At 38.6% G+C, this 26,470-nt stretch overlaps 4 protein-coding genes across 4 annotated transcripts in view; 3 read left to right on the forward strand and 1 right to left on the reverse strand.

Annotated features, from left to right (window-relative positions):
• LOC135123355 (cholecystokinin receptor) overlaps positions 1-2,034 on the reverse strand; it is a 101,502-nt gene extending 99,468 nt beyond the window's left edge. Inside the window, exon 1 of the mRNA XM_064047925.1 lies at positions 1,940-2,034. The gene's annotated coding sequence lies outside the window, so the exon portion shown is untranslated. The remainder of the gene's footprint in view (positions 1-1,939) is intronic.
• A 9,504-nt stretch (positions 2,035-11,538) lies between these two features.
• On the forward strand, positions 11,539-13,648 carry LOC135123347 (cytochrome P450 4g15-like). The gene is made up of 7 exons (XM_064047911.1): positions 11,539-11,790; positions 11,843-11,949; positions 12,002-12,278; positions 12,328-12,397; positions 12,448-13,100; positions 13,150-13,335; positions 13,384-13,648. The coding sequence occupies exons 1-7, from the start codon at positions 11,580-11,582 to the stop codon at positions 13,542-13,544; spliced, it is 1,665 nt and encodes a 554-aa protein (XP_063903981.1). The 5' UTR covers positions 11,539-11,579; the 3' UTR covers positions 13,545-13,648.
• Positions 13,649-14,633: 985 nt separating this feature from the next.
• Positions 14,634-16,729, forward strand: LOC135123363 (cytochrome P450 4g15-like). The gene is made up of 7 exons (XM_064047948.1): positions 14,634-14,884; positions 14,930-15,039; positions 15,087-15,363; positions 15,410-15,479; positions 15,527-16,179; positions 16,229-16,414; positions 16,463-16,729. Exons 1-7 carry the CDS (start codon positions 14,674-14,676, stop codon positions 16,621-16,623), a joined length of 1,668 nt encoding a protein of 555 aa, XP_063904018.1. The 5' UTR covers positions 14,634-14,673; the 3' UTR covers positions 16,624-16,729.
• A 4,142-nt stretch (positions 16,730-20,871) lies between these two features.
• On the forward strand, positions 20,872-22,898 carry LOC135123366 (cytochrome P450 4g15-like). The gene is given in 7 exon segments (XM_064047962.1): positions 20,872-21,096; positions 21,142-21,251; positions 21,298-21,574; positions 21,621-21,694; positions 21,727-22,390; positions 22,440-22,625; positions 22,674-22,898. Coding segments are annotated over 7 exon segments (1,683 nt in total). The 5' UTR covers positions 20,872-20,885; the 3' UTR covers positions 22,835-22,898.
• Positions 22,899-26,470: the final 3,572 nt, after the last annotated feature.

Here is a 26,470-nt window from a genome sequence, read left to right on the forward strand (position 1 = left end):
TTGTTTGAATATTCCGAGATATATAAAGGAATGTGCAGTTTTTTCCCAAATATCTAACATCCTTTAGAGATTTTTTAAATTTATAAAAAAAATTTTAATTGCTATCTCGGCACCTCCACCATTTTGGACAAGATTTAAAATTAATCAAGAAGTTTCAGAAGAACATTTTCCCATTCGAAATTTTCTCCGGATTACGAATCGATGCTTATTTTTACCCTAATTCTCCTAAAAATATAGGAAATTGTGTTTAAGGAAAAACTGTCACTTATTTTGGTTGAAATTGATCATTGTTTTGTAATTTTGTTTGAATATCCCGAGATTTTTCAAGGAATGTGCAATTTCTTACAAAATATCGAATATCCTTTCAAGGTTTCTTAAATATTTTTAAAAGAAATATTTTTATAATAATCCCGGCGCCTCCACCATTTTCGGCAAAATTTAAAATTAATCACACAAATTCCAGAAGGAAAATTTCTAATTCGAAATTTTCTCAGGACTGCAAATGGGTGCTTGTTTTTAATCTATCTTTTCTAAAAACGAAAGAAAATATACGTTTTTAGGAAAAAAATATAGTTGGTCAAAAAAAAAGTCGGTCATTTATGTTGGTTTAAATTAATACTTGATATACTATGTTCTTCAAATATTCCGAGATATATAAAAGATTGTGCAGCCTCTTCAAAATATCTAATATCCCTGAAAGGTTTCTTAAGTCTTTTTAAAAGAAAAAATGTTTTTAATTATTATCCCGGCGCATCCACCATTTTTCGGCAAAATTTAAAATTAATTACATAATCCCCAAGAAAACTCTCCAATCCGAAATTTCTCTGGATTATGAACCTGTGCTTATTTTTACCTCATCTGCCCCAACTCCGAAGGAAAATATATTAAAAAAAAAACATGATCGAACAATTAGTCATTCAACAAAAATTTGTCACTTTTCGACATTTTAACTTAAATTCTCGCCTCCAAAATAAACCCTCATTTTTTCTTTCCCCATCATATTCACATTAATTCCCGCTTAATATCCCCAAAACCCCCTTTTAATTACCGTTAAACCCTCCACCATCCGCCGCCAGCCTTTCCAGCCACATTTCGCCGCCTCTCCTCAAAGAATTAAATCACTCTCGAAGCTTTCAGGCGTCACATGCAAATTCGTGTCGTTGTTTGTGCAGCCACAAAGAAGCCCAACACAAATGCAAACGCATTATGCAGCCAACTCCTCGATGTGCACTTACTTTTAAACTCGAAAGCCGAAAAACCCAGAAGTGTGTTCGCCGCAATCCCGTTTATCGCGAAATTGAAAAGTAATACAAAAGCGAACCAGAGATGGAAAATTCTTCCGGAAATTAATTTTCGGAGTTCTAATTGGTTCGAAACTAAGCGGCACGATATTTTCGGGACATGCGGAGGTGAAAGAAAAGTGGAAGTTTCGGGGTATTTGAATGCGAAAGGCTGGATTAGCGTGTTTAGTTGGGATTAATAGGTGTTCTAACAGGATAATGCTAGTGCTCAACGAAAAATTAGATCTTAGTTTTTTTAAACGAAAATTCGAAAACCAATTTTACTCCGTAGTTTACGACAGAATTGTTTTTTATCGAGACGGTAATATTTTTATTAGCAATAAAAACGTTTATTGTTATTAAACACGTAGGAGTTGCTTTATGCGTTTTTTGATAAATACGAGTAGAAACCGTTTGTGTGTAAGTAATTCAAAAATTTTTGCCCCCTTTGTCGTCCCATTTAATTGCTCAATTTTCTAATTAATAGTCAGCCGACTTTTGTTAATTTTCGCACAATGAGTGTCTGCCGAACTTTCTCTTTTTGAACTTTAATGGAAGTTTCGCGAAACTTCAATGAAGCGTTCACTCGATAAGATCGTCCCCGACCTAGCCTAACACCGCCCAAAATGTTTCCTCCATTTTTTCCACATCTAACGTACCTTATCTCCCGTCTTCAGCCTCCTCGACTTCCCAACTCTCCCAACTCCTTCAACTTTCAAAAGCGCGCGCGGTCCTCCAGTTCCAAAGCAACAGTTCCGAGATAACCGCCCGAAACCGTATCGAGCACTGAAACGCTCCAGCTTTCGCCAGCAGACAGAGCGACGCCAGCGCTTCCATTCACAAGACTTATCCTGACCTAGGATGTACCATCTGCACCTCTTGCATCGATTATTGTCATAGGTTAAGGGTTGGCCTGTCTTAAGCAAACTAACTCCGATTGCTAATTAGCAAAGCCTCTCGACTGGAGGAATCCTCGGCGTCTTGGAATTCCAATTTCGGAGAGATAATTAAAGGGGTTTTTTCGCCAAAACGGGGGACACCTGTTGATGAGCGGGGAGTTTTATTTTGACGTAATAGGGTCGTTTTGAGGAATGCGAGTTTCCAGATAATAACGACAAAAATCTGCTTATTTTATAACTTTGGCTCCCCTCCACGACGGTGATGACGTCATCTGTCAAAATCGAGCCGTGTCCAAGTCACCGAACGACTAATACCGAAAAGTTGAAGAATGAATGTAAGAAGTTCATTAGCTTGGATTTATTTCCAACACTGTCAGCACGAATTCGCAAGTAACGATTTCATTTAAATTTTCCAACAACGAATTTGCAAACACGCCAATTTTCTAATTTTGTTTATTCTAGTGTCATGTGTTTAACCTTTCGTTAATAATACCTATATGAATTTTAATGGATTCCATTGTTTTCAATTTCTTTCATTGAGAGTCGCCACGGACACAAAAATAACGAAATTACCACACTCATTTCCGATTTACTTTGTTTAATATACACATTGTTGGTCGTGAATTGCGCTGCAAATTTACTCACTCGTAAACCTAGTCACGTATGCATAGATTTATGAAACTTTAAAACATAAACGCGAAAATTTACAGTTTACATTTTGCATCAGAACTGCCAATCTGTAACAGCTTGTTCAGCCCGCGAGCCCCCCTCTACCTGTGTTACCAATTATTCCTCGTTCCGATTCTCTAATTTATGGTATACCCCATCACATAACATTAAATATGGATATTCTGGCTTTCAGCATTAATTTACTGAGCTTTTATTCAAATACTCGTCTAAATATTGATGAGCGCGGATTTAAGAGACAAAACCCACCCCTTTCGCTTTTTAACACCAACCCGACATCAATCTTCAACAAGTCCAATTTTTTTAAAACAATTCCTCTGTTCCTAAAAGCCGCATTAGCACTTCTCCGGCTCTTCCTTCATCTCCAAAAATATGTAAAGTGATTTACACAAAACTCGTCTTATCTCTGAAGCTTAAATATAATATTATTTGGTCCCTAAATCTTCACTTTCAAAACCCGAAAAAAACAACAAGAATCTGAAGAAAACACAACCGAATGTCTATATTTTCCCGTGTGAACGCATCCCTTCACGCGCCAACCCCAACCCGCCTCTTTTGTCCGCAAATCCCGCCCCATCCCCATAAAAAATAATTTTATTTCCCGGATTTATATCCGAGCTTAACGAGCTTTCAAAATCGATTTACGGCCGAAACTGTCGGCGCTCCTTCGATATTTTCCCTCCTAATTAATTTACTTTAAACCGAAACACCCACAGGTATGGCAAATCAAGCCGGCCGAGCGATTCGGGGCTAAATGGGGGCACTTGCCCCCAAATAAATCACCGACGGCGGTGTCCTTCAAGATCCGGAATTGCTGTTTTCACGAGGGAAATTGATGGCGGCGGGGCGGCCGCACTCGATCTATCAAATTTTTCAAAATTTAATCATTCGAAAAAGTTACATAATTGATCATTCCGAGTCGGGCCAAGTTCAATTAATAAGTTTGAGGCGGTGTAAATTTAATAGAAAAGCAGGACGTGGGCGGCGAACGCAGCCGTAACAAGTTTTTGACAAATGGCAGAATTGTGCGGTTCGCAACTCGGGAAGTACGAAAATGCGGGTTTCCGTTTGTAATTATGGATATGGAGTTAAATGTAGTGCGAATTTGTATGTGCGTGCAAGATTTGAATCTCGGTTATGTTAATTCGTCGTTAGAATCTTTGCTGAGGACGTCCTTTTAATAATAATGAGGACGAGGATTTTGCGTCGGGTTGCAGGATTCATATTCCTTGGCGTCGTGTTGGCGAATATGAATTATTTAGGGCCGGTGCTTTAGGGGAGGATATAATTAAAAATTATCAGATTGTTAATGAGAAAACAAAGAAAAGCCGCTTTTGTTGTACGATGTTGGATTTCGAAAGGAATTTCGGCCATGAAAACGTTTTCGTGAGGGATAAAAACTAAATAATCTGAAAAAATTAATAACTTTGTCAAAGCTACAAAGGAAATATTGCGTAAAAATGATAGATTGATGAAAAAGACAAACAAAATTTCTCTCCCTTTCTCTCTTCCTCTTTCTACCTCTACCTGCGTTTATCCCTCTGTCTCTCCTTCTGTCTCCCTCTCTGTCTCTGCTTCTAGCTAACCGTCTGTTTTTCGTTTGTCGCTCTTTGTATATCTTCTTTTCCTTCACTTTATTCCTCCTCCTCTATCTATCCCTGTGCCTCTCATTCTGTCTTCCACTCACCCCACTTTTCTCCTTCTGTCTCCATTTCTCACTGTTTTTTTGTCTGCTTTCCTATCTGCCTGTGTTGTGTTTCTTCCTACGTCTTCCATTCTGTCTGTTCTCTCTTTATCTCTTCGTCTGTCTCCCTAGTTTCCCCCATTTCTCTTCCGTCTCTCCCGTATCTCATCCTCTATTTACCTCTTCATCTTCTTCTTTGTGAGACTTTCTTTCTATCTCTCCCTCTGTTCCTTTTTCTATTTCACCTTTTCTGCCTCTTTTACTATCGCCCCTTCTATCTCTCTTCGTTTCTGTTTCTTCTGCTTTTTACATTTCTTCAAGTTTTTCTTCAGATTTTTCCCGTCTTACTCTCTCTTCTTTCCATTCTTTCACATTTCTTTCTCTTAGTCTTGCGCTAGTTCTTAGTCTACCCCACTTTCTCCTCTTTCCAGTTCTGTATTTTTGGTTTCTTTCTCCTTCTTATGTTATCGCTCCTTTCCACATTCTTCTTCTTCACCATTTATCCATTCCGGTCCCCTTTAACTCTTATTTTAGTTCCTTAAATCTTTTTTCTTCTCTCTCGCTCCCTTTCTATGTCTGTTTTTGTTTTTTCTTCGCCTCTCTTTCTCTCTTTCCCTGCCTCTCTCTATACCTTTCCCTCTGTTTCTCCCTCCGTCTGCTCGTTTGTCTCTTCTCCTATCCCTTTTTCTACCTCTCCGTCTATATCTCTCTCGTTTCTCACCGCTGTCTTCTCTTCTACCTCTTCTGTATCTCTTCCTCTCGTTACCTCTTCATCTTCTTGTCTGTGTGTTTTCTGCCTCTTTTATTGTCAACTCTACCCGCTCTTCTTTATATCTATGCCTTTGTCCTTCTCTCTCTTGCACTAGTTCTTATTCTGCCACTATTCCTCCTCTTTGTCGTTCTAAATATTTTATTTCTTTCTCCTTCTTATATTTCCCGCTCCCTCTACTATTCTTCTTTTTTACCCTTTGCCCATTCCCGTTCTGATGAATTCTTGATTTCGTTCTCCCTTCTTTTTCCTCCCCGTCTGTGTCTGCAATGGTTTTCCCGTATATCCCCCTCCCTTTATCTCCTAATCATCTTCTCTCTATGTCCCTCTTTCTCTCTCTCCCATTGCGATTCTTCTGTTTCACCTTCTATCACTCTGTCTGCCCTTATATCTTTCTCTCCTCTTCTCCTCCCCCCTTTCCGCAACTCCCTCTACTTATTTCTCTGCTTGCCTCTTTCTCTCTCTGCCTTTTTCTCCCGTCTTTTACTTTTTCCTCTCTTTTTCTCTGTGAGTTTCTGTCCTACTCCTGCGCTCATCTTGTTTCTCTTCCATTCTGTTCTTCTTTCGCTTCACGCTTACACTCTTCTTTATTTTTTCTTTCCTGTAGCTGTTTCATTCACTTTTTTTTTTATCCGTTTCTTGCACATTTCTTTCTCTTACTCTTCCGCTGGTTCTTATTCTACCCCACATTCTCCTCCTTCTAGTTCTATATTTTTGATTTCTTTCTCATTCTCATGTTATCGCTTTTTCTCCCATTCTTCTTCTTCTTCTTCACCTTTTATCCATTACGGTCCCGTTTAACTCTTTTTTCGTTCTCTTAGCCTTTTTCTTTCTCTCTCTCTTTCTATCTGCCTCTGTTTTTGTTTTTTCTACGCCCCTCTTTCTCTCTTTCCCTGCCTCGCCCTCTAACCCCTCGTTTGTCTCTTCCCCTATCCCTTTCTCTACCTTTCCGTCTATATCTCCCTTGTTTCTCACCGCTATCTTCTTTTCTACCTCCCCTGCATCTCTTCCTCTCCTTACCTCTTCATCTTCCTGTCTGTGTGTTTCTATTTCAATCTCTCTCTCTGCCTCTTTTTCTGTTTCATTTTCTGTGTCTTTTATTGTCACCCCTGCACGCTCTTGCTTCTATCTTTGCCCTTGTCCTTCTCTCATTGTATGATTCGCTCTACCTTGCTCCTCGCTTTCCTCTTTCTTTCGCTACCTGACTTTATGCCTTTTTCGTCCCCTCTCTCTTTTGTCCTCTGCCTCTATGTGCCCCTCCTTCCCTTTTATCTTGTTTCTTTCCCATTCTTTCTCTTTTTCCTTTCACGCCTATTCTCTTCTTTCCTATCGCTCTCTTCCTCTGTCCTTTTCCTAGCATTCCTCTGTTTCTCTTTCTCAAGCCTTCTCTTCTAGATCTCCCTAGCTTTCATTCTTGTACACTTTTTTTCTCTTATTCTTGCACTAGTTCTTATTCTACCTCTATATCTCCTCTTTCTCGTACTAAATTTTTTATTTTTTCCTCCTTCCTATATTTCTCGCTCCTATTCTTCTTTTTCAACCTTTCCCATTCCCGTCCTGATTAATTCATGTTTTCGTTCTCCCTTCTTTTCCCCCAATGAATGAAAGAAGAAGAGTTTTCTTGTCTATTTCTCTCTCTCTTTTTCCTTGCGTTTTTCTATAATTTTCCCTCTATCTATCCGTCTATCTCTTCCCCTGTCCCTCTCTCCACCGTCTGTGTCTCTCACGTTTACCCTGTATCTCCCCCTCCTCTTATCTCTTAATCTTCCCCCCTGGGTGTCTTTCTATCTCTCCCTTTGTCTCTATTTCTGTTTCACCTTCTGTCTCATTTATTGTCGTCCCTTCTATCACTCTCTCTGCCTTTATATATTACTCTTCCCTTTTCCTCCCTTTTTTCCGTAACTCCCTCTACTTATCTCTCAGCTTTCTTCTTTCTTTCTCTGCCTCTTTTTCTTCTTTTTTTTCTGCGCTCATCTTGTTTCTCTCCCGTTCTGTTCTTCTTTCCCTTCACGCTTACACTCATCTTTCCTTTTTCGTTCCTGTAGCTATCCACTATTTATCCGTTTCTATTTCTTTAGCTTTGTACCGTCTTTCACGTTTTCCTTCAGATTTTTCCCGTCCTACTCTCCATGCTTTCCATTCTTGCACATTTACTCTTGCGCTGGTTCTTATTCTATCCATTTTCTCTTCTTCTACGTCTATATTTTTGATTTCTTTCTCCTTCTTTGTTATCACTGCCTACCCCATTTTTCTTCTTCACTTTTTATCCATTCTAGTCCCGTTTAACTCTTATTTTCGTCCTCCCTTCTTTCTCCTCTATCTTCTTTCTTCTCCCTCTCTTTATAATTTCCCTCTACCTCTTCCTCTGTCTCTCTTTCTGAATTCTACTCAGCCTATTTTTCCTCCCTTTCTATCTGTCTCTGTTTTTGTTACTCCCTACACCGCCCTTTCCTTCTTCCTTTCTCTGCCTTTCTTTATAGTTTCCTTTAGCCTTTCCCTCTATCTTCTCGTTTGTCTCTTCGCCTATCTCTATCTCTACCTCTTCGTCTATGTCTCCTTCGTCTCTCGCCGCTGTCCTTCTCTTCAACTTCTCTTCCTCTCCTTATCTCTTCATCTTCCTCCTGTGTGTTTCTATTTAAATCTTTCCCTCTGCCTCCTTTTTTGTTTCATTTTCTGCCTCTTTTACTGTTACCTCTCTTCTCTCTATCTTTGCCTTTCTTCTTCCCTCTTTCTGTATCTCCTCTCTGCCTTCCTCTTTCTTTCGCTTAGCTTTTTGTCTCTTTTCGTCTCTCCTTCTCTGTGTGTTATTGTCCCTCCTACCCTTTCATCTTTTTTCTCTCCCATTTTTCTGTTTTCTCCTTCACACTACACTCTTGTTTCTTTTTTTATTTCCTGTCGCTATCTCTTTCGATCTCCTCTTACTACCATCTCTCTATTTTCCTTTCTCTAACCTTCTACCTTTTCTTCACTTTCACTTTCAGCATTTTCGTGTCCTTCAACCCCTACCTACTTTTCATTCTTGCACACGTTTTTTCTCTTATTCTTTGATTTGACATTTTTGATTCCTTTCTCCTTCTTACGTTTTTGCTCCCTCTGCCATTCTTCCTCTTCTTCATACTGCCCATTCCCGTTCTGATTAATTTATGTTTTCGTTTTCCCTTCTTTTTCCTCTAACAAATTAAAAGATTTTTCTTCTTAAATTCTCACTTTTCCCATCCCTTAGGCTTCATCTCCGTCTTTTCCTTTTTAACTCAAGCGGCAATAAAGCCTTACATACGATTTTTCTCCCCAACCTCCCTATGTGTCTCCTTTTCCCTCTCTATCTGCCTCTGTTTCTGTTTCTCCCCACCCCTCTTCCTCTTTCTGCGTCTATTTCTCTCTCCCTCTTTCCCTGCGTCTCTCTCTCTAAAATTGTCCCTGTGTATTCCCGTCTATCTCTTCACCTATTCTTCTCTCGACCTTCCACGTTTCCCCCTCTATCTAGTCTTCTATCTCTCCCTTTGCCTCTTGTTCTGTTTCATCTTCTGCCGCTTTTAATGTCGATCTTTGTGTCTTCCTGTTCTCCTTTTTTCTCTGCCCTTTTCTTTTTCTTATCATTTTTTCTGTTGTTTTTGTCCCACTCCTACGCTTTCGTCTTGTTTTTTCCCATTCTTTTTCTTCTTCCTCTTCACACTTACACTCTTCTTTCTTTACTTCGTTCCTGTCGCTATGTATCTCGCTGTCCTTTTACCACCATCTTTCTGTTTCTTTTTCCTTCAGCTTTTTCCTGTCTTTGTAACTCTACCGTCTGTTCTTCCTCTTTTTGCCACTCCTCTTCTTTCTCTCATCATTTTTCATTCGTACACACTTTTTTCCCCTCACTCAGGCATTGGCTTTTATTCTGTCTGTTATTCTCCTCTTTCTCGTCCTATATTTTTAGTTTCTTTTCTCCTTCTTACTTTTCCCGCAATTCCGGGCCCGATCAACTCCTATTTTCCTCTCCGTTTTTTCTTTCCCTTTTTCACTCAAACGCAAATAAAGTCATGAAAGCAAGCGATAAAAAAGTTACAGACGGGTCCTGGAGTCGTCCCGCCCAACACTATCTCGTTCCTTATTCGCACCGTTCCCCGGACCAGTCCGGGACGGGCCGGAAATTCCGGGCACGTGTTTTGTTAAGTGCTCGCAAAAGTCGCACGGCCATAATCCGGGGTAATTTCAGATCGGTCCACAAACTTACTTTTCAATTTAAATTTTGCATGGTCTGCGCAATTTTTACATCGTACTTACATTGCAATAACTAGAAAATTCCTAGGGGCTCGAAAAAACCGAAGCCAATCTCGTTGTTAATAAAATTTCATGAATATAGGGGAAGAGGGCCCAAAGCGGGCACCATAAGGAAAAATATTAAAAAAAGTAGTTTATGGATAATCTAGATCCTTTAAATTTTTATATTATAATGCTTGATTTAACCCTTTTGAATGATGCATAACTAAAATTGAAGAAAGTTTATTAAAAAAAAAAGTTATAAGCAGTTAACTAAATCTTTACAACTGCCCGCTTTGCCCTACGGGGAGGCCTAAAGCGGGCATTCAGCTAGGGCAAACCAGGCAATGGTTAAGGTTGGCGTCTGGTTCGATTTCGCTCTATACTAAATACATTGAAAATATTGTCGGCGTTTCCGGAATTGCATTTTAGAAATACTGAAGTCTGCAACCAAACCAGAAGTTAAGTAAGCTCATTTTAATAGATTTTGACTTTTCGAGAGTTATTTACCTCAACCATGGATTTTTTTAGGATTATAAATGGTATCAAAAGAAAGCTGACACTTTTCCCCAGAGGACCTTCTATCTCAAAGTGCAAACCTCTTCAGCACTTCGTCAAAAAATGCATCAATGCGCCGATTAAAGTGTGATGTAAAAGTTGCTCAACTTTATAATTTTTTTTTTGTAAAAACTGTAGACTAGATATGAATATAAATATGAAGGTCCCCTGGACTGAAGTTTGGTAATTCGAAATATAATTTTTTTAAAGCGATATATCTCGTATTTTTCTTTTTGTTTCTTTCACTTCTTAGACTTCGTTTTATCTTCAGCAAGTTCTTCTTTTATAATTTGTTTCACAGACTCCACATTGCCTTTGTTCTTCTTTTCGAAACAACTATAGATATTTAGTAAATACACTAGAAGGACAAACCGGACAAGTGCCCGCTTTGCCCTGCCCGCTTTGCCCATTTCGACAATTAAAATTGCAAACAACATCTAAACTCAAAATGATGCGACAAGTAGCAGTTAACTGCTACCTTATGGTAGCCGAATAAACACAAATTGACTAACGAATTTCATTTTTAGCTTAAAAATCACAAACATAGAAAAAACAGATGTGACACACTTTGCAATATTTTTCAAAATCATGTGAAAATTATTTATTTATTACAGCACATAATTGGGTACTCGCAGGAGACCCGGGCGACTGATGTGAAGTATGCGGGGGGGGATGCACTATGTCCGCGCGGTTAGGGCGCACCATCTTTTGAAACGCCAAAACTAAAGAGAGTGCCCGCTTTAGGCTCTATGCCCGCTTTAGGCCCCCTTCCCCTACGCACTCCGGCGGGGTTTTAAAAGTTACAAATTATTTGTGGGCAAGAACACGAGTTTTTAAATGAATGAAATTATTTTTTAGCTTGGTTGCGACGTCGTCAAAGGGGTAATTAGCGGTTTTTGTAGAGGGGCGGTTTGCGGCGAGGGTGCGCCATCTGAACGTGGGTGGGATAAGGCGATGTAGGGTGCTGCGACTAATGGATTGAAAAGTTTGGTGTTTTGGTTACCTTGACAAAGTGCTCATGAATATTTAGCGGTTTCGTAAATATTCTTATTAAGACAATAGACAAACGATTGTTAGGCTGGAATGGAGGTTTGAGAGAAGTTCAGAGAGGATATAAGAAATTAGGAATGGTTGTGCGAGGACATTTTTTCATTGTCACCCTTGAGAGAGATATCTTCCTCGATTATTTAATTAAAATTTCGAGTGTCACGATTAATAGTAATAATGGTGATTACAATTGCCTTGTTAATATTTCATTAAATAATCGAAAACATTATTTATTCATTTACAATTGTTTTCACCTTTGGTGGTCTGATTTGAATGGTCTCAGCGAGTAACCCTGAACTTGGCATTCTCATCAAAATAACAATTGAAAAACACTTTTCATATTTGAATTGATAAGAACTATATTTATAGGGTTTTCGAAGGAAGTGCCAGTCACTCGTTGTCCAACTCGAACGATGAGTGTGGTGGTAGAATCTTTAAACTATTCCCTCAATCTGGGATCATCGTTAGGGTGGTTTCTCGTCTTGGTAGTTGCCATTTTAACGGTTTACCACTACATATTCCAATCGTCCCGATATGCTAAACTAGGAAACAAGTTACCGGGGCCCCATTTCACCCTACCCCTCATTGGAGATGCTCACACGATGATAAATAAAACCCCAACAGGTAACGTTTCTTTCAGGGTAGTCGAAATTTTGAAACTGGTCATTCGTTGCAGAAATTTTGGACTACGCGTTCAAGCTCTATCAAGACAAAGGTAGCGTGCTGAGATTTTGGTTTGGTAATAGGTTGACGACGGCACTGGTCGATCCACGGGATGTAGAAGTACACAAATCACGTTTTTGTTGAACAATTTTTTCTTAATTTGTTTTCGTAGTTGATTTTGGGTAGCAATGCCCACTTGGAAAAGAGCTTGGACTATAAACTGTTCGAGCCTTGGCTAGGTGATGGTCTTCTTATAAGCAAAGGAGAGAAATGGAGGTCCCATCGGAAGATGATAGCGCCTACCTTCCATCAATCCATCCTGAAGACTTTCATGCCCGTTTTTAACAAAAACGCTAACGACTTAGTTCAGTTGTTGAGGAGCGAAGTGGTTGGGAAAGTTTGTGATGTCCACGATTACATGAGTGGGGCCACCGTGGATGTTCTCTTAGGTATCCCAACCATGTGGTAGTTCTTCCTGGTTTAATTATCGCTTTGCAGAAACCGTGATGGGTGTGAAGAAGGCAAAGGAAGCAAAATCGAGTTTTAAGTACGCCAAAGCTGTAATGGAGTAAGTCGGACGTCAATTTTGAAAAAATCGGCTAATTGTTTTATTGGTAGCATGTGTGGTATACTTCACTTCCGCCACGTTCGTCTATGGATGCGTCCAGACTTCTTCTTCCGGTTCACCAAGTACTTCAAAGAACAAGTTTCGCATCTGAAGACCATCCACACCTTAACTGACTCGGTTATCAAAAACAAGAAGTTAGCCTTCTTCGAACGGAAGGAGAAAGGCGACGTGAGTTTATACGAAACCGCTGTTAAGGAAACAGAGGAAGAAAACAAGAACCCGATGAAAGACCAAGGCTTGAGTTATGGGAGCCATCTTCGAGACGACTTAGACGAAAACGATGAAAGCATCGGAGAGAAGAAGAGGTTGGCGTTTTTGGACTTCATGGTAGAGGCGAGTCACACGTCGGGCAACAAACTAAGCGACGAAGAAATCCGGGAGGAAGTTAGCACGATCATGTTCGAAGGCCACGACACGACGGCAGCGGCTTCCAGTTTCTTTATTTGCGTTCTAGGGGTTTATCCAGACATCCAGGAAAAAGTCTACCAGGAAGTCAGAGATATTTTCCAGGATAGCGACCGTCCGGTTACGTTTAGCGACACTTTGGAGATGAAATATCTCGAGAGGGTGCTCCTAGAGACACTAAGAATGTACCCGCCGGTTCCCGTTATCACTAGAGTTATCCGAGAGGAAGTTAAATTAGGTGAGACGAGGAAAATCGTTTGGGTGTCAAGTCTAACGCTTGGTTGTAGCTTCCGGGGATTATATTCTCCCGAAGGACACCACTGTGGCGATCCCTCAGCTGCTGATCCATCGCAACGCCAAATATTATCCGAATCCTGAAAAGTTCGACCCTGATAATTTCCTACCCGAAAGGTGCACCCAGAGGCACTATTACAGTTTTATTCCTTTCAGTGCCGGGCCCAGGAGTTGCGTTGGTGAGTTGCGATGATTTGTGGTGGTACGTGGTGACGATTTTGTCGCAGGGAGAAAATACGCAATGTTGAAGCTCAAAGTTCTGCTGTCTACTGTCGTTCGCAATTTTAAGGTTAAGTCTGTGGTGGACGCAAAAGATTTTAAGTTGCAAGGAGACATTATTTTGAAGAGGTCGGACGGCTTTCATGTTATTTTAGAAAATAGAAATTAGTGTTGTTGTTTGTTGATACAGAATTTTAGTTGTGTTTAGGTTTAGCAACTGGAAACTAGAAATTTGAACTAGTTTAGTGAACAATAAATTATGCAATCATAAAATGGTTTTGTATTTATTACGTAACTTGATGACTTTTTCAAATGAAACCTGATATACTAATTAACAACACAAATAAATTAAAAATTTAAGAAACCGTTTAAAAGATCGGAAATTCAATCGCCAAATTTGTTTGATTTGATGATTACTCGTGTGCTTTAAACCCACACAATAAAAATACTAGAGAATAGAATAAGCTATATTTTGATGTTTGCCTTAAATTGAGCTTTGTTCGGAATTTAATACTATCATTGATCAACATACAAAGAAATAAAAATTTAAAGGGACCGTTTAAAATACAGAAAGTGGCCTTCGTTAAAAAACCGGAATAATAAAATATGAGTGCATAATAATCGGTCCCCACAATAACCCATAAATATTCAAAGGCAAAAATTTTGAAAACGTTAATCAAAAAACGGATGACGCAACAAGTGGTCTAATCGCATGATTACTCATCCGGTAACCGTAACAACAAATTAGTTTAAAAAATTGATTTCCAAAATTGTTTGATCTGATGATTACTCTTCAGATTGTTTAACACCCACACTAAAAAAATTGTTTACACGCATTTGTTTTTACCCCAAATTCACCAACCAAGAGGCAGAAAAAAAAGGAAACCGTCTTTTTCGTATTCTAAAACAGTGCTCCCCTAGTATACGCTACAAAGTAGAAACGCAAAGCGAAGATCCCCAAAAATTGATAGAAAAGAGCACCAGGCATCAGCGTAATCCAAAATACCTTAGATATGACCAGTTTTACCATTCTAACAATCGCGAAATAAACCTACTCTACTTTGTATTGTTCTTGGACTACAAAATATTACAAATTGAAGCGTTGTTGACTGATTACAAGGCAATTTTTTAATACAAAACACACGACAACACGGATTAACTTACAAAAATCCAAACCTTGAACTTAACCCTCAACTGAAATATTATGCGTTTGAATATTTTGTTTTGGAAATGGAATATTTATACCGCTGCACTATTTTCGCGTTCAGGTGTTTTCAGTGAATCTCGCCTGAGTTACAATGAGCGTTGCAGCGGAATTTTTGGCCACTTCGTACAACTTGCTGTTGTATTTTGGTTGGTTTTTGTGTGTACTTGCCGGATTTTTGACAATTTATCACTATGTGTTTCAATCTACGCGTTACGCGAAACTGGGGAACAAACTTCCAGAACTTCCTTTTACTCTTCCGATTCTAGGAAATGTGCTCATAGTGCTGAGTAAAACCCCAACAGGTAATAGTTTTGTCTAGAGAAACCCGAAATGACAAAGTCTTGTAGAAATTTTGGAGTATGCGTTAAAAGTATACAAAGAACAAGGAGGAACCATCGCGAGATTGTGGGCCATTAACAGATTACTGGTGATTTTGGGTGACCCACGAGACCTGGAGGTACGCAGCCAGTTTTTTTGTCAATTTCGATTGATTTATTCGTTTAGATAATCCTGGGAAGCAACTCCCACTTGGAAAAAAATCCAGAATACAGTTTTTTCGAGCCTTGGTTGGGGGATGGCCTTCTCATAAGCAAAGGAGAGAAGTGGAGGACCCACCGGAAAATGATAGCCCCCACGTTCCACCAATCCATCCTCAAGACTTTCATGCCCGTGTTCAACAAAAACGCCAACGACTTAGTTGAATTGTTGAGGAGCGAAGTGCTTGGGAAAATCTGCGACGTCCACGACTACATGAGCGGGACTACCGTGGACGTCCTCTTAGGTATTCCGACCATGTATCCCGTCTAAGTTTAATTATCACTTTCCAGAAACCGTCATGGGTGTCAAGAAAACTCAAGAATCAAAATCGAGCTTCGCCTACGCCAAAGCCGTCATGGAGTAAGTAAAATAAAAAAACGTGTCTCTGATTAACAGTTCTGTTGTAGCATGTGTAGCATTATTCACTTTCGACACGTTCGACTATGGATGCACTCGGACTTCATCTTCAAGTTCACCAAACTTTTCAAACAACAAGTTTCGCATTTGAAGACCATCCACACGTTAACCGACACGGTCATAAAAAAAAAGAAACTGGAGTTCGTCGACCGGAAGGAGAAAGGCGATGTGAGTTTGTACGAAGCCGCTGTTAAAGAAACAGAAGACGAAAACCAAAACACGATGAGAGACCAAGGCTTGAGTTACGGGAGCGCCCTTCGGGACGACTTAGACGACAACGATGACAACATGGGCGAGAAAAAGCGGTTGGCGTTTTTGGACTTTATGGTAGAGGCGAGTCACACTTTGAAGAACAAGTTAACTGACCAAGAAATCCGGGACGAAGTTAGCACGATCATGTTCGAAGGCCACGACACGACGGCGGCGGCTTCCAGTTTCTTTATTTGCGTTCTAGGGGCTTATCCCGACATCCAGGAGAAGGTTTACCAAGAAATGAGGGATATTTTTCAGGATAGTGACCGCCCGGTTACGTTCAGCGACACTCTAGAGATGAAATATCTGGAGAGGGTGCTCCTGGAGACTTTAAGGATGTACCCGCCGGTTCCTGTTATCGGTAGAATTATCCGCGAGGAAGTTAAATTAGGTGAGAGGAGGAGAGTCATTCGGGTGTCGAGTCTAACGCTTGGTTTTAGCTTCCGGAGACTATATTCTACCGAAGGGTACCACTGTGGGGATCCCGCAACTTCTGATTCATCGCAATGCTGAATACTATCCGAATCCTGAAAAGTTCGACCCTGATAATTTCCTACCCGAAAGGTGTCAACAGAGGCCATTTTATAGTTTTATTCCTTTCAGTGCCGGCCCCAGGAGTTGCGTTGGTGAGTTTCTATGGTTTGTGGTGGTACGTGGTGACGATTTTGTCGCAGGGAGAAAATACGCAATGTTGAAGCTCAAAGTTCTGCTGTCTACTGTCGTTCGCAATTTTAAGGTTAAGTCTGTGGTGGACCCAAAAGATTTTAAGTTGCAAGCAGACATTATTTTGAAGAGGTCGGACGGCTTTCACGTTATTTTAGAAAATAGAAATTAATGTTGTTGTTGTTTGTTGAAACAGAATTTTAGTTGTATTTAGGTTTAGCAACTGGAAACTTGAAACTTGAACTAGTTTAGTGAACAATAAATTATGCAATCATGAATTGACTTTGTATTTATTACGTAATGGCTATTCAACTGTTGACATACCTCACAATGTACACCCTATATACTGATTAAACACACAAATAATAATTTAAAAATTTAAGAAACCGTTTAACAGACCAGAAATTCAATCGACAAAGTGCTTTAAACCCACATAATAAAAAGACTAAAGAATAGAATAAGCTGTATTTTGGTGTTTGCCTTAAATTGAGCTTTGTTCTGAAATTAATACTATCATTGATTAACATACAAAGAAATACAAATTTAAAGGGACCGTTTGAAATACAGAAAGTGGCCTTCGTTAAAAAACCTCAACCGGAATAATAAAATATGAGTGCATAATAGTCGGTCCCCACAATAAACTATAAATATTCAAAGGCAAAAATTTTGAAAACGTTAATCAAAAAACGTATGACGCAACAAGTGGTTTAATCGCATGATTATTCATCCGGTAATCACATATTTAACAAAAAAGCTGTTTCCAGTTTTTGTTCCTCATTTCGGTGATTCACTTTATATAGTCTGAATGGAAGGTGAATTTTATATTGAACAAAAATAAAATCGTTAGAATGAGAACAGCGCGGGTGGGCGCAGCTAGTACATGCTAAGGTAACACTGATTTTGGCACATGACATATCCTCTAAGAAAAGAGAGGGTGGGTGGGCGGGGCGAGTGCTTTCTAAGATAAGACTGAACAATGTTAAGAGGAGTTACTAGAATTAAGAAGGGGTGGGTGGGCGGGGTATTGTTTGTTTATAAGACTTTGTACGAAAAATTAAAACGGCCACCCACCCGTTTTCTCATTTTTTCTATTGAGCTAACAAATAATTCTTATAGCACATAGTATAACAAGAAAATTACGATTAGAGTTTTTTTTTCTTTTTTAACAACCCACGATCTATTAGTTCCCATTCCCACTTTACAGAATTTCTATTACAAAATAATTAACCCCGCCCACACACCCCTCCTCCATTTCAGTGATTCATTTTATATAGTCTGAATGGAAGGTGGATCTTATATCGAACAGAAATAAAATCGATAGAATGAGTACAGCGCGGGTGGGTGGAGCTAGTACATGCTAAGGTAACACTGATTTTGGCAAATGACATATTCTCTAAGAAAAGAGAGGGTGGGTGGGTGGGGCTAGTGTTCGCTAAGATAAAACTGAACAATGTTAAGAGGAGTTACTAGAATGAAGAAGGGTGGGTGGGTGGGCTTAATGCTTGCTTATAAGACTTTTTAGAAAAAGAGTAAATTCAGCCCCTACCACCTTTTTTCTGCATTTCACTGACTTTTTTATCTACTGTAAAATTGGAATTGAATTTTATTTTGGCAAGCGGTAGAATTTGAGATTTAAAGCAAAGCCAAAAGTTGCTCCGCCCACCTACCCCTCTTCCGCTTTGATTACTCATTTTATTGGCTCTGAGACGGAAAATGGAATGGTATTACTTGCTCATAAAAGACTCTTGGAAAAGTCAAACTTGGCCCCACCCACCCACCCGTTTTATCATTTTTTCTTCTGAGATAACAAGTAATTTTTATAGCAAATGGTATAATAAGAAAATTACCATTGGTGTTTTTTACATTTTTAACACTAAATTCCGTTCTAAACAAATGTTGTAAACTCATTCTCGTGCTATTATATAAAAAGCAACATAAGAATGGGAAACGATATTATTCGTTCACGATCTTTGTATAGTAGGGTTGGCCATGAAAATCTAGTGAGTTTGTTGGTATCGATGCAGAAGATAAAAATTCCCTGAACTTTTTTCGTTAGGTTATCTTCTGTTAAACTAAAGGTTAAAAAATATGCCAGAAATATAAACCTTGTTGCCGATACTTTCAGTTTTCAGTAGCAACGACCAAGTTAACGGTATCCATTTCTTAGAAAGCATAAAACTTTACGCTATTTAAAACAGTTATTCGGTTTTTGTAAGTGTTTATTTCATATGTAAGGAACAAACACTAAAATTTCATTTAAACATTGCTTTTATATAAATGGGGGTTCTGCATCCGACGATTGTCGCATGCCACATTTAGCATCTCATCTTTAATTCTCAATCATCAGTTCGTTCTGCTCGCCCACTCTTCTTAGAAATGGAAATTTCGACCTTTGTGAACAGCCTATTTCCATATCTTCCAACTTCTTTTTTCACTTTTATAAAAAAAAGGGTTGGTGAAAGACAACAACCTTGCTCTAGTGCTTTGATGGGTTTAGCTCTTCTGAAACATTTTTCCGGCCTTAAATTGAATGATTTATCTATATAATGCTTACGTAATTGCTCTTTATTTGCTTTTACTAATATTCCAAACGCTTATTAATAAGAACGTTACTATACGCCATGAAGAGTTACAAAAAAAAATGAAAATGGTTAAAATTTGGTGCAAAGTAACAACGTGGATGATGTAATTAAAATTATACTTATTTTGTTGTACGTCAGGTAGTTTTTCACATACTACCTTGGTAAATTTAGAATGAAAGATGCGTAAAAATACCACCCCCCGACAAGCTACAATTCACTCCATTTCCATTATTTCGCTATGAAAATCTGTATCATCACCGTCATTTTCAAATTCAGATTCTGAATCAGAATCACCTAGCGAAATAATGAAAGGAGGTATAGATTCGTACGAAAGATTTCCCATATTTTTTCCCAATCTGCCAAAATAAATTTTTCACAATGGTTACAAAAATTTTGCCACATGCTTAGAGTACATTTAGAAAGCGCCTCAAACCATAAATTCTCCACCCTATTTTTTAATGAAGGTTGAGAATTTATATGCTTGTTGTAATAGCTCTTACGAAATCCCCACGCCAATTCAATTGGATTATATTGACAATGGTACGGAGATAATCTAATGTCTAATCTTAATGTCTCATCTACCAAATTTTTTTTTCTGTTGTTTCTGAAGGGCTTAATTAAATTCTGCAACTGTTTCTTCGAAAATTTCTTGCCAAATTCAACACTATGTTTAAAGAGCCATTCCTGCATTTTACATTTTTTATTAGAAAAAGTGGGTGGTTTATCCAACTGAACCGAATGATACGGTGCATTGTCTAAAACCACAACACATTTTTGGTTCAACTTTGCCAAAACAGGAATTAGATTAACCACCCAATTTTGAAAAATTGTCCCGTCCATCGTTGTATGATAGTCTCTATCGTTATTTTTTGAATTAAAAAAATTGTTACAACCATTCAAGAACCCCGTTGAATAACCCGCGTGGAGAATAGTAAATCTTAATCCCTCACTTTTAGTTTTTAAAAGAAAAAATATCAAAGCCTACTTTACTATATAAAGATCGTGAATGGATAATACATACTTTATTTGTGTGCCCCACGGCCTCCTTGTCTTTTGTTTTTAACATTTTAACTTGATTAATATATATAACAACACTGCAAAACAAAACTCAGGCGGCAACTCTTTGTGCAGGTGACTGCCTGGCTGCAAGTCATAAATTAATGGAATGCTTAGGAAGTAAAAAGAAGCAGTTTCCCGAAAGATGGCAAACTTATCTAAGTTACAAACACAAAAGTGTAAGCGAAGGAAGTATTGTAATCGATTCCATCGTACGAATGGCCACTTTTATGTTTTCTCCACCCCTACAGTACGATCCAACAAATTAGTTTAAAAGATTGATTCCCAAAATTGTTTGATCTGATGATTACTCTTCAGATTGTTTAACACCCACACAAAAAAAAAATTGTTTACACGCATTTGCTTTTACCTCAAAAAGGAAACCGTCTTTTTCGTATTCTAAAACAGTGCTCCCCTAGTTTACGCTACAAAGTAGAAACGCAAAGCGAAGATCCCCAAAAATTGATAGAAAAGAGCACCAGGCATCAGCGTAATCCAAAATACCTTAGATATGACCAGTTTTACCATTCTAACAATCGCGAAATAAACCTACTCTACTTTGTATTGTTCTTGGACTACAAAATATTACAAATTGAAGCGTTGTTGACTGATTACAAGGGAATTCTTTGATACAAAACACACGACAACACGGATTAACTTACAAAAATCCAAACCTTGAACTTAACCCTCAACTGAAATATTATGCGTTTGAATATTTTGTTTTGGAAATAGAATATTTATACTGCTGCACTATTTTCGCGTTCAGGTGTTTGCAGTGAATCTCGCTTGTGTTACCATGAGCGTTGCAGCGGAATTTTTGACCACTTCGTACAACTTACTGTTGTATTTTGGTTGGTTTTTGTGTGTACTTGCCGGATTTTTGACAATTTATCACTATGTGTTTCAATCTACGCGTTACGCGAAACTGGGGAACAAACTTCCAGAGCTTCCTTTTACTCTTCCGATTCTAGGAAATGTGCTCATAGTGCTGAGTAAAACCCCAACAGGTAATAGTTTTGTCTAGAGAAACCCGAAATGACAAAGTCTTGTAGAAATTTTGGAGTATGCGTTAAAAGTATTCAAAGAACAAGGAGGAAGCATCGCGAGATTGTGGATCATTAACAGATTACTGGTGATTTTGGCTGACCCGCGAGACGTGGAGGTACGCAGCCAGTTTTTTGTCAATTTCGATTGATTTATTCGTTTAGGTAATCCTGGGGAGCAACTGCCACTTGGAAAAAAGTCCAGAATACAGTTTTTTTGAGCCTTGGTTCGGGGACGGCATTCTCATAAGCAAAGGAGAGAAGTGGAGGACCCACCGGAAAATGATAGCCCCCACGTTCCACCAATCCATCCTCAAGACTTTCATGCCCGTGTTCAACAAAAACGCCAACGACTTAGTTGAATTGTTGAGGAGGGAAGTGCTTGGAAAAATCTGCGACGTCCACGACTACATGAGCGGGGCCACCGTGGACGTCCTCTTAGGTATTCCGACCATGTATCCCCTCTAAGTTTAATTATCACTTTCCAGAAACCGTAATGGGTGTCAAGAAAACTAAACAATCAATATCGAGCTTCGACTACGCCAAAGCCGTCATGGATTAAGTAAAATAAAAAAACGTGTCTCTGATTAACAGTTCTGTGGTAGTATGTGCAGCATTCTTCACTTTCGACACATTCGACTATGGATGCACCCGGACTTCATCTTCAAGTTCACCAAACTTTTCAAAAAACAAGTTTCGCATTTGAAGACCATCCACACGTTAACCGACACGCTCATAAAAAAAAAGAAACTGGAGTTCGTCAATCGGAAGGAGAAACGCGATGTGAGTTTGTACGAAGCCGCTGTTAAAGAAACAGAAGACGAAAACCAAAACACGATGAGAGACCAAGGCTTGAGTTACGGGAGCGCTCTTCGGGACGACTTAGACGACAACGATGACAACGTGGGCGAGAAAAAGCGGTTGGCGTTTTTGGACTTTATGGTAGAGGCGAGTCACACTTTGAAGAACAAGTTAACTGACCAAGAAATCCGGGACGAAGTTAACACGATCATGTTCGAAGGCCACGACACGACGGCGACGACTTCCAGTTTCTTTATTTGCGTTCTAGGAGCTTATCCCGACATCCAGGAGAATGTTTACCAAGAAATGAGGGATATTTTTCAGGATAGTGACCGCCCGGTTACCTTCAGCGACACTCTAGAGATGAAATATCTGGAGAGGGTGCTCCTGGAGACTTTAAGGATGTACCCGCCGGTTCCCGTTATCGGTAGAATTATCCGCGAGGAAGTTAAATTAGGTGAGAGGAGGAGAGTCATTCGGGTGTCGAGTCTAACGCTTGGTTTTAGCTTCCGGAGACTATATTCTACCGAAGGGTACCACTGTGGGGATCCCGCAGCTTCTGATTCATCGCAATGCTGAATACTATCCAAATCCTGAAAAGTTCGACCCTGATAATTTCCTACCCGAAAGGTGTCAACAGAGGCACTTTTATAGTTTTATTCCTTTCAGTGCCGGCCCCAGGAGTTGCGTTGGTGAGTTTCTATGGTTTGTGGTGGTACGTGGTGACGATTTTGTCGCAGGGAGAAAATACGCAATGTTGAAGCTCAAAGTTCTGCTGTCTACTGTCGTTCGCAATTTTAAGGTTAAGTCTGTGGTGGACCCAAAAGATTTTAAGTTGCAAGCAGACATTATTTTGAAGAGGTCGGACGGCTTTCACGTTATTTTAGAAAATAGAAATTAATGTTGTTGTTGTTTGTTGAAACAGAATTTTAGTTGTATTTAGGTTTAACAACTGGAAACTTGAAACTTGAACTAGTTTAGTGAACAATAAATTATGCAATCATGAATTGACTTTGTATTTATTACGTAATGGCTATTCAACTGTTGACATACCTCACAATGTACACCCTATATACTGATTAAACACACAAATAATTTAAAAATTTAAGAAACCGTTTAACAGACCAGAAATTCAATCGACAAAGTGCTTTAAACCCACATAATAAAAAGACTAAAGAATAGAATAAGCTGTATTTCGGTGTTTGCCTTAGATTGAGCTTTGTTCTGAAATTAATACTATCATTGATTAACATACAAAGAAATACAAATTTAAAGGGACCGTTTGAAATACAGAAAGTGGCCTTCGTTAAAAAACCTCAACCGGAATAATAAAATATGAGTGCATAATAGTCGGTCCCCACAATAAACTATAAATATTCAAAGGCAAAAATTTTGAAAACGTTAATCAAAAAACGTATGACGCAACAAGTGGTTTAATCGCATGATTATTCATCCGGTAATCATATATTTAACAAAAAAGCTGTTTCCAGTTTTTGTTCCTCATTTCGGTGATTCACTTTATATAGTCTGAATGGAAGGTGAATTTTATATTGAACAAAAATAAAATCGTTAGAATGAGAACAGCGCGGGTGGGTGCAGCTAGTACATGCTAAGGTAACACTGATTTTGGCACATGTTATATCCTCTAAGAAAAGAGAGGGTGGGTGGGCGGGGCGAGTGCTTGCTAAGATAAGACTGAACAATGTTAAGAGGAGTTACCCACACACCCCTCCTCTATTTCAGTGATTCATTTTATATAGTCTGAATGGAAGGTGGATCTTATATCGAACAGAAATAAACTCGATAGAATGAGTACAGCGCGGGTGGGTGGAGCTAGTACATGCTAAGGTAATACTGATTTTGGAAATTACATATCCTCTAAGAAAAGAGAGGGTGGGTGGGCGGGGCTAGTGCTCGCTAAGATAAGACTGAACAATGTTAAGAAGAGTTACTAGAATGAAGAAGGGTGGGTGGGTGGGCTTAATGCTTGCTTATAAGACTTTGTAGAAAAAGGGTAAATTCAGCCCCTCCCACCTTTTTTTTTGCATTTCACTGACTTTTTTATCTACTGTAAAATTGGAATTGAATTTTATTTTGGCAAGCGGTAGAATTTGAGATTTAAAGCAAAGCCAAAAGTTGCTCCGCCCACCTCCCCTCTTCCGCTTTGATTACTCATTTTATTGGCTCTGAGACGGAAATTGGAATGGTATTACTTGCTCATAAAAGACTCTTGGAAAAGTCAAACTTGGCCCCACCCACCCACCCGTTTTATCATTTTTTCTTCTGAGATAACAAGTAATTTTTATAGCAAATAGTATAATAAGAAAATTACGATTGGTGTTTTTTACATTTTTAACACTAAATTCCGTTCTAAACAAATGTTGTAAACTCATTCTCGTGCAATTATATAAAAAGCAACATAAGAATGGGAAACGATATTATTCGTTCACGATCTTTGTATAGTAGGGTTGGCCATGAAAATCTAGTGAGTTTGTTGGTATCGATGCAGAAGATAAAAATTCCCTGAACTTTTTTCGTTAGGTTATCTTCTGTTAAACTAAAGGTTAAAAAATATGCCAGAAATATAAACCTTGTTGCCGATACTTTCAGTTTTCAGTAGCAACGACCAAGTTAACGGTATCCATTTCTTAGAAAGCATAAAACTTAACGCTATTTAAAACAGTTATTCAGTTTTTTGTAAGTGTTTATTTCATATGTAAGGAACAAACACTAAAATTTCACTTAAACATTGTTATTATAAGAATGGGGGTTCTACATACGACTATTGTCGCATGCCACATTTAGCATCTCATCTTTAATTCTCAATCATCAGTTCGTTCTGCTCGCCCACTCTTCTTAGAAATGGAAATTTCGACCTTTGTGAACAGCCTATTTCCATATCTTCCAACTTCTTTTTTCACTTTTATAAAAAAAGGGTTGGTGAAAGACAACAACCTTGCTCTAGTGCTTTGATGGGTTTAGCTCTTCTGAAACATTTTTCCGGCCTTAAATTGAATGATTTATCTATATAATGCTTACGTAATTGCTCTTTATTTGCTTTTACTAATATTCCAAACGCTTATTAATAAGAACGTTACTATGCGCCATGAAGAGTTACAAAAAAAAAATGAAAATGGTTAAAATTTGGTGCAAAGTAACAACGTGGATGATGTAATTAAAATTATACTTATTTTGTTGTACGTCAGGTAGTTTTTCACATACTACCTTGGTAAATTTAGAATGAAAGATGCGTAAAAATACCACCCCCCGACAAGCTACAATTCACTCCATTTCCATTATTTCGGTATGAAAATCTGTATCATCACCGTCATTTTCAAACTCAGCTTCTGAATCAGAATCACCTAGCGAAATAATGAAAGGAGGTATAGATTCGTACGAAAGATTTCCCATATTTTTTCCCAATCTGCCAAAATAAGTTTTTCACAATGGTTACAAAAATTTTGCCACATGCTTGGAGTACATTTAGAAAGCGCCTCAAGCCATAAATTCTCCACCCTATTTTTTAATGAAGGTTGAGAATTTATATGCTTGTTGTAATAGCTCTTACGAAATCCCCACGCCATTTCAATTGGATTATATTGACAATGGTACGGAGATAATCTAATGTCTAATCTTAATGTCTCATCTACCAAATTTTTTTTCTGTTGTTTCTGAAGGGCTTAATTAAATTCCACAACTGTTTCTTCGAAAATTTCTTGCCAAACTCAACACTATGTTTAAAGAGCCATTCCTGCATTTTACATTTTTTACTAGAAAAAGTGGGTGGTTTATCCAACTGAACCGAATGATACGGTGCATTGTCTAAAACCACAACACATTTTTGGTTCAACTTTGCCAAAACAGGAATTAGATTAACCACCCAATTTTGAAAAATTGTCCCGTCCATCGTTGTATGATAGTCTCTATCGTTATTTTTTGAATTAAAAAAATTGTTACAACCATCCAAGAACCCCGTTGAATAACCCGCGTGGAGAATAGTAAATCTTAATCCCTCACTTTTAGTTTTTAAAAGAAAAAATATCAAAGCCTACTTTACTATATAAAGATGGTGAATGGATAATACATACTTTATTTGTGTGTCCCACGGCCTCCTTGTCTTTCGTTTTTAACATTTTAACTTGATTAATATATATAACAATACTGCAAACAAAACTCAGGCGGCAGCTCTTTGTGCAGGTGACTGCCGGGCTGCAAGTCATAAATTAATGGAACGCTTAGGAAGTAAAAAGAAACAGTTTCCTGAAAGATGGCAAACTTATCTAAGTTACAAACACAAAAGTGTAAGCGAAGGAAGTATTGTAATCGATTCCATCGTACGAATGGCCACTTTTATGTTTTCTCGACCCCTACAGTACGATCCCGTTTCCGATCCAATAAATTAGCTTAAAAGATCGATTCTCAAAATTGTTTAATCTGATGATTACTCTTCAGATTGTTTAACACCCACACTAAAAAAATTGCTTACACGCATTTGTTTTTACCTCAAAGCCACCAACAAAGACGCAGAAAAAAAAGG

This window comes from Zophobas morio, unplaced genomic scaffold (assembly GCF_036711695.1).
Source record: "Zophobas morio isolate AGI-343-1 ecotype UQ-CSIRO unplaced genomic scaffold, CSIRO_AGI_Zmor_V1 ptg000002l, whole genome shotgun sequence".
Classification (NCBI taxonomy): Eukaryota; Metazoa; Arthropoda; class Insecta; order Coleoptera; family Tenebrionidae; genus Zophobas; species Zophobas morio.

What these genes read in the sequence shown, in the direction of transcription:
- LOC135123363 (XM_064047948.1), top strand. Translation starts at nt 14,674, where the DNA reads ATGAGCGTTGCAGCGGAATTTTTGGCCACTTCGTACAACTTGCTGTTG. An exon ending in GCTGAGTAAAACCCCAACAG is followed by an intron (nt 14,885 to 14,929) that starts GTAATAGTTTTG and finishes AAAGTCTTGTAG; the next exon opens with AAATTTTGGAGTATGCGTTA. An exon ending in CCGCGAGGAAGTTAAATTAG is followed by an intron (nt 16,180 to 16,228) that starts GTGAGAGGAGGA and finishes GCTTGGTTTTAG; the next exon opens with CTTCCGGAGACTATATTCTA.
- LOC135123347 (XM_064047911.1), top strand. Translation starts at nt 11,580, where the DNA reads ATGAGTGTGGTGGTAGAATCTTTAAACTATTCCCTCAATCTGGGATCA. An exon ending in TCGATCCACGGGATGTAGAA is followed by an intron (nt 11,950 to 12,001) that starts GTACACAAATCA and finishes TTGTTTTCGTAG; the next exon opens with TTGATTTTGGGTAGCAATGC. An exon ending in TACGCCAAAGCTGTAATGGA is followed by an intron (nt 12,398 to 12,447) that starts GTAAGTCGGACG and finishes TTTTATTGGTAG; the next exon opens with CATGTGTGGTATACTTCACT.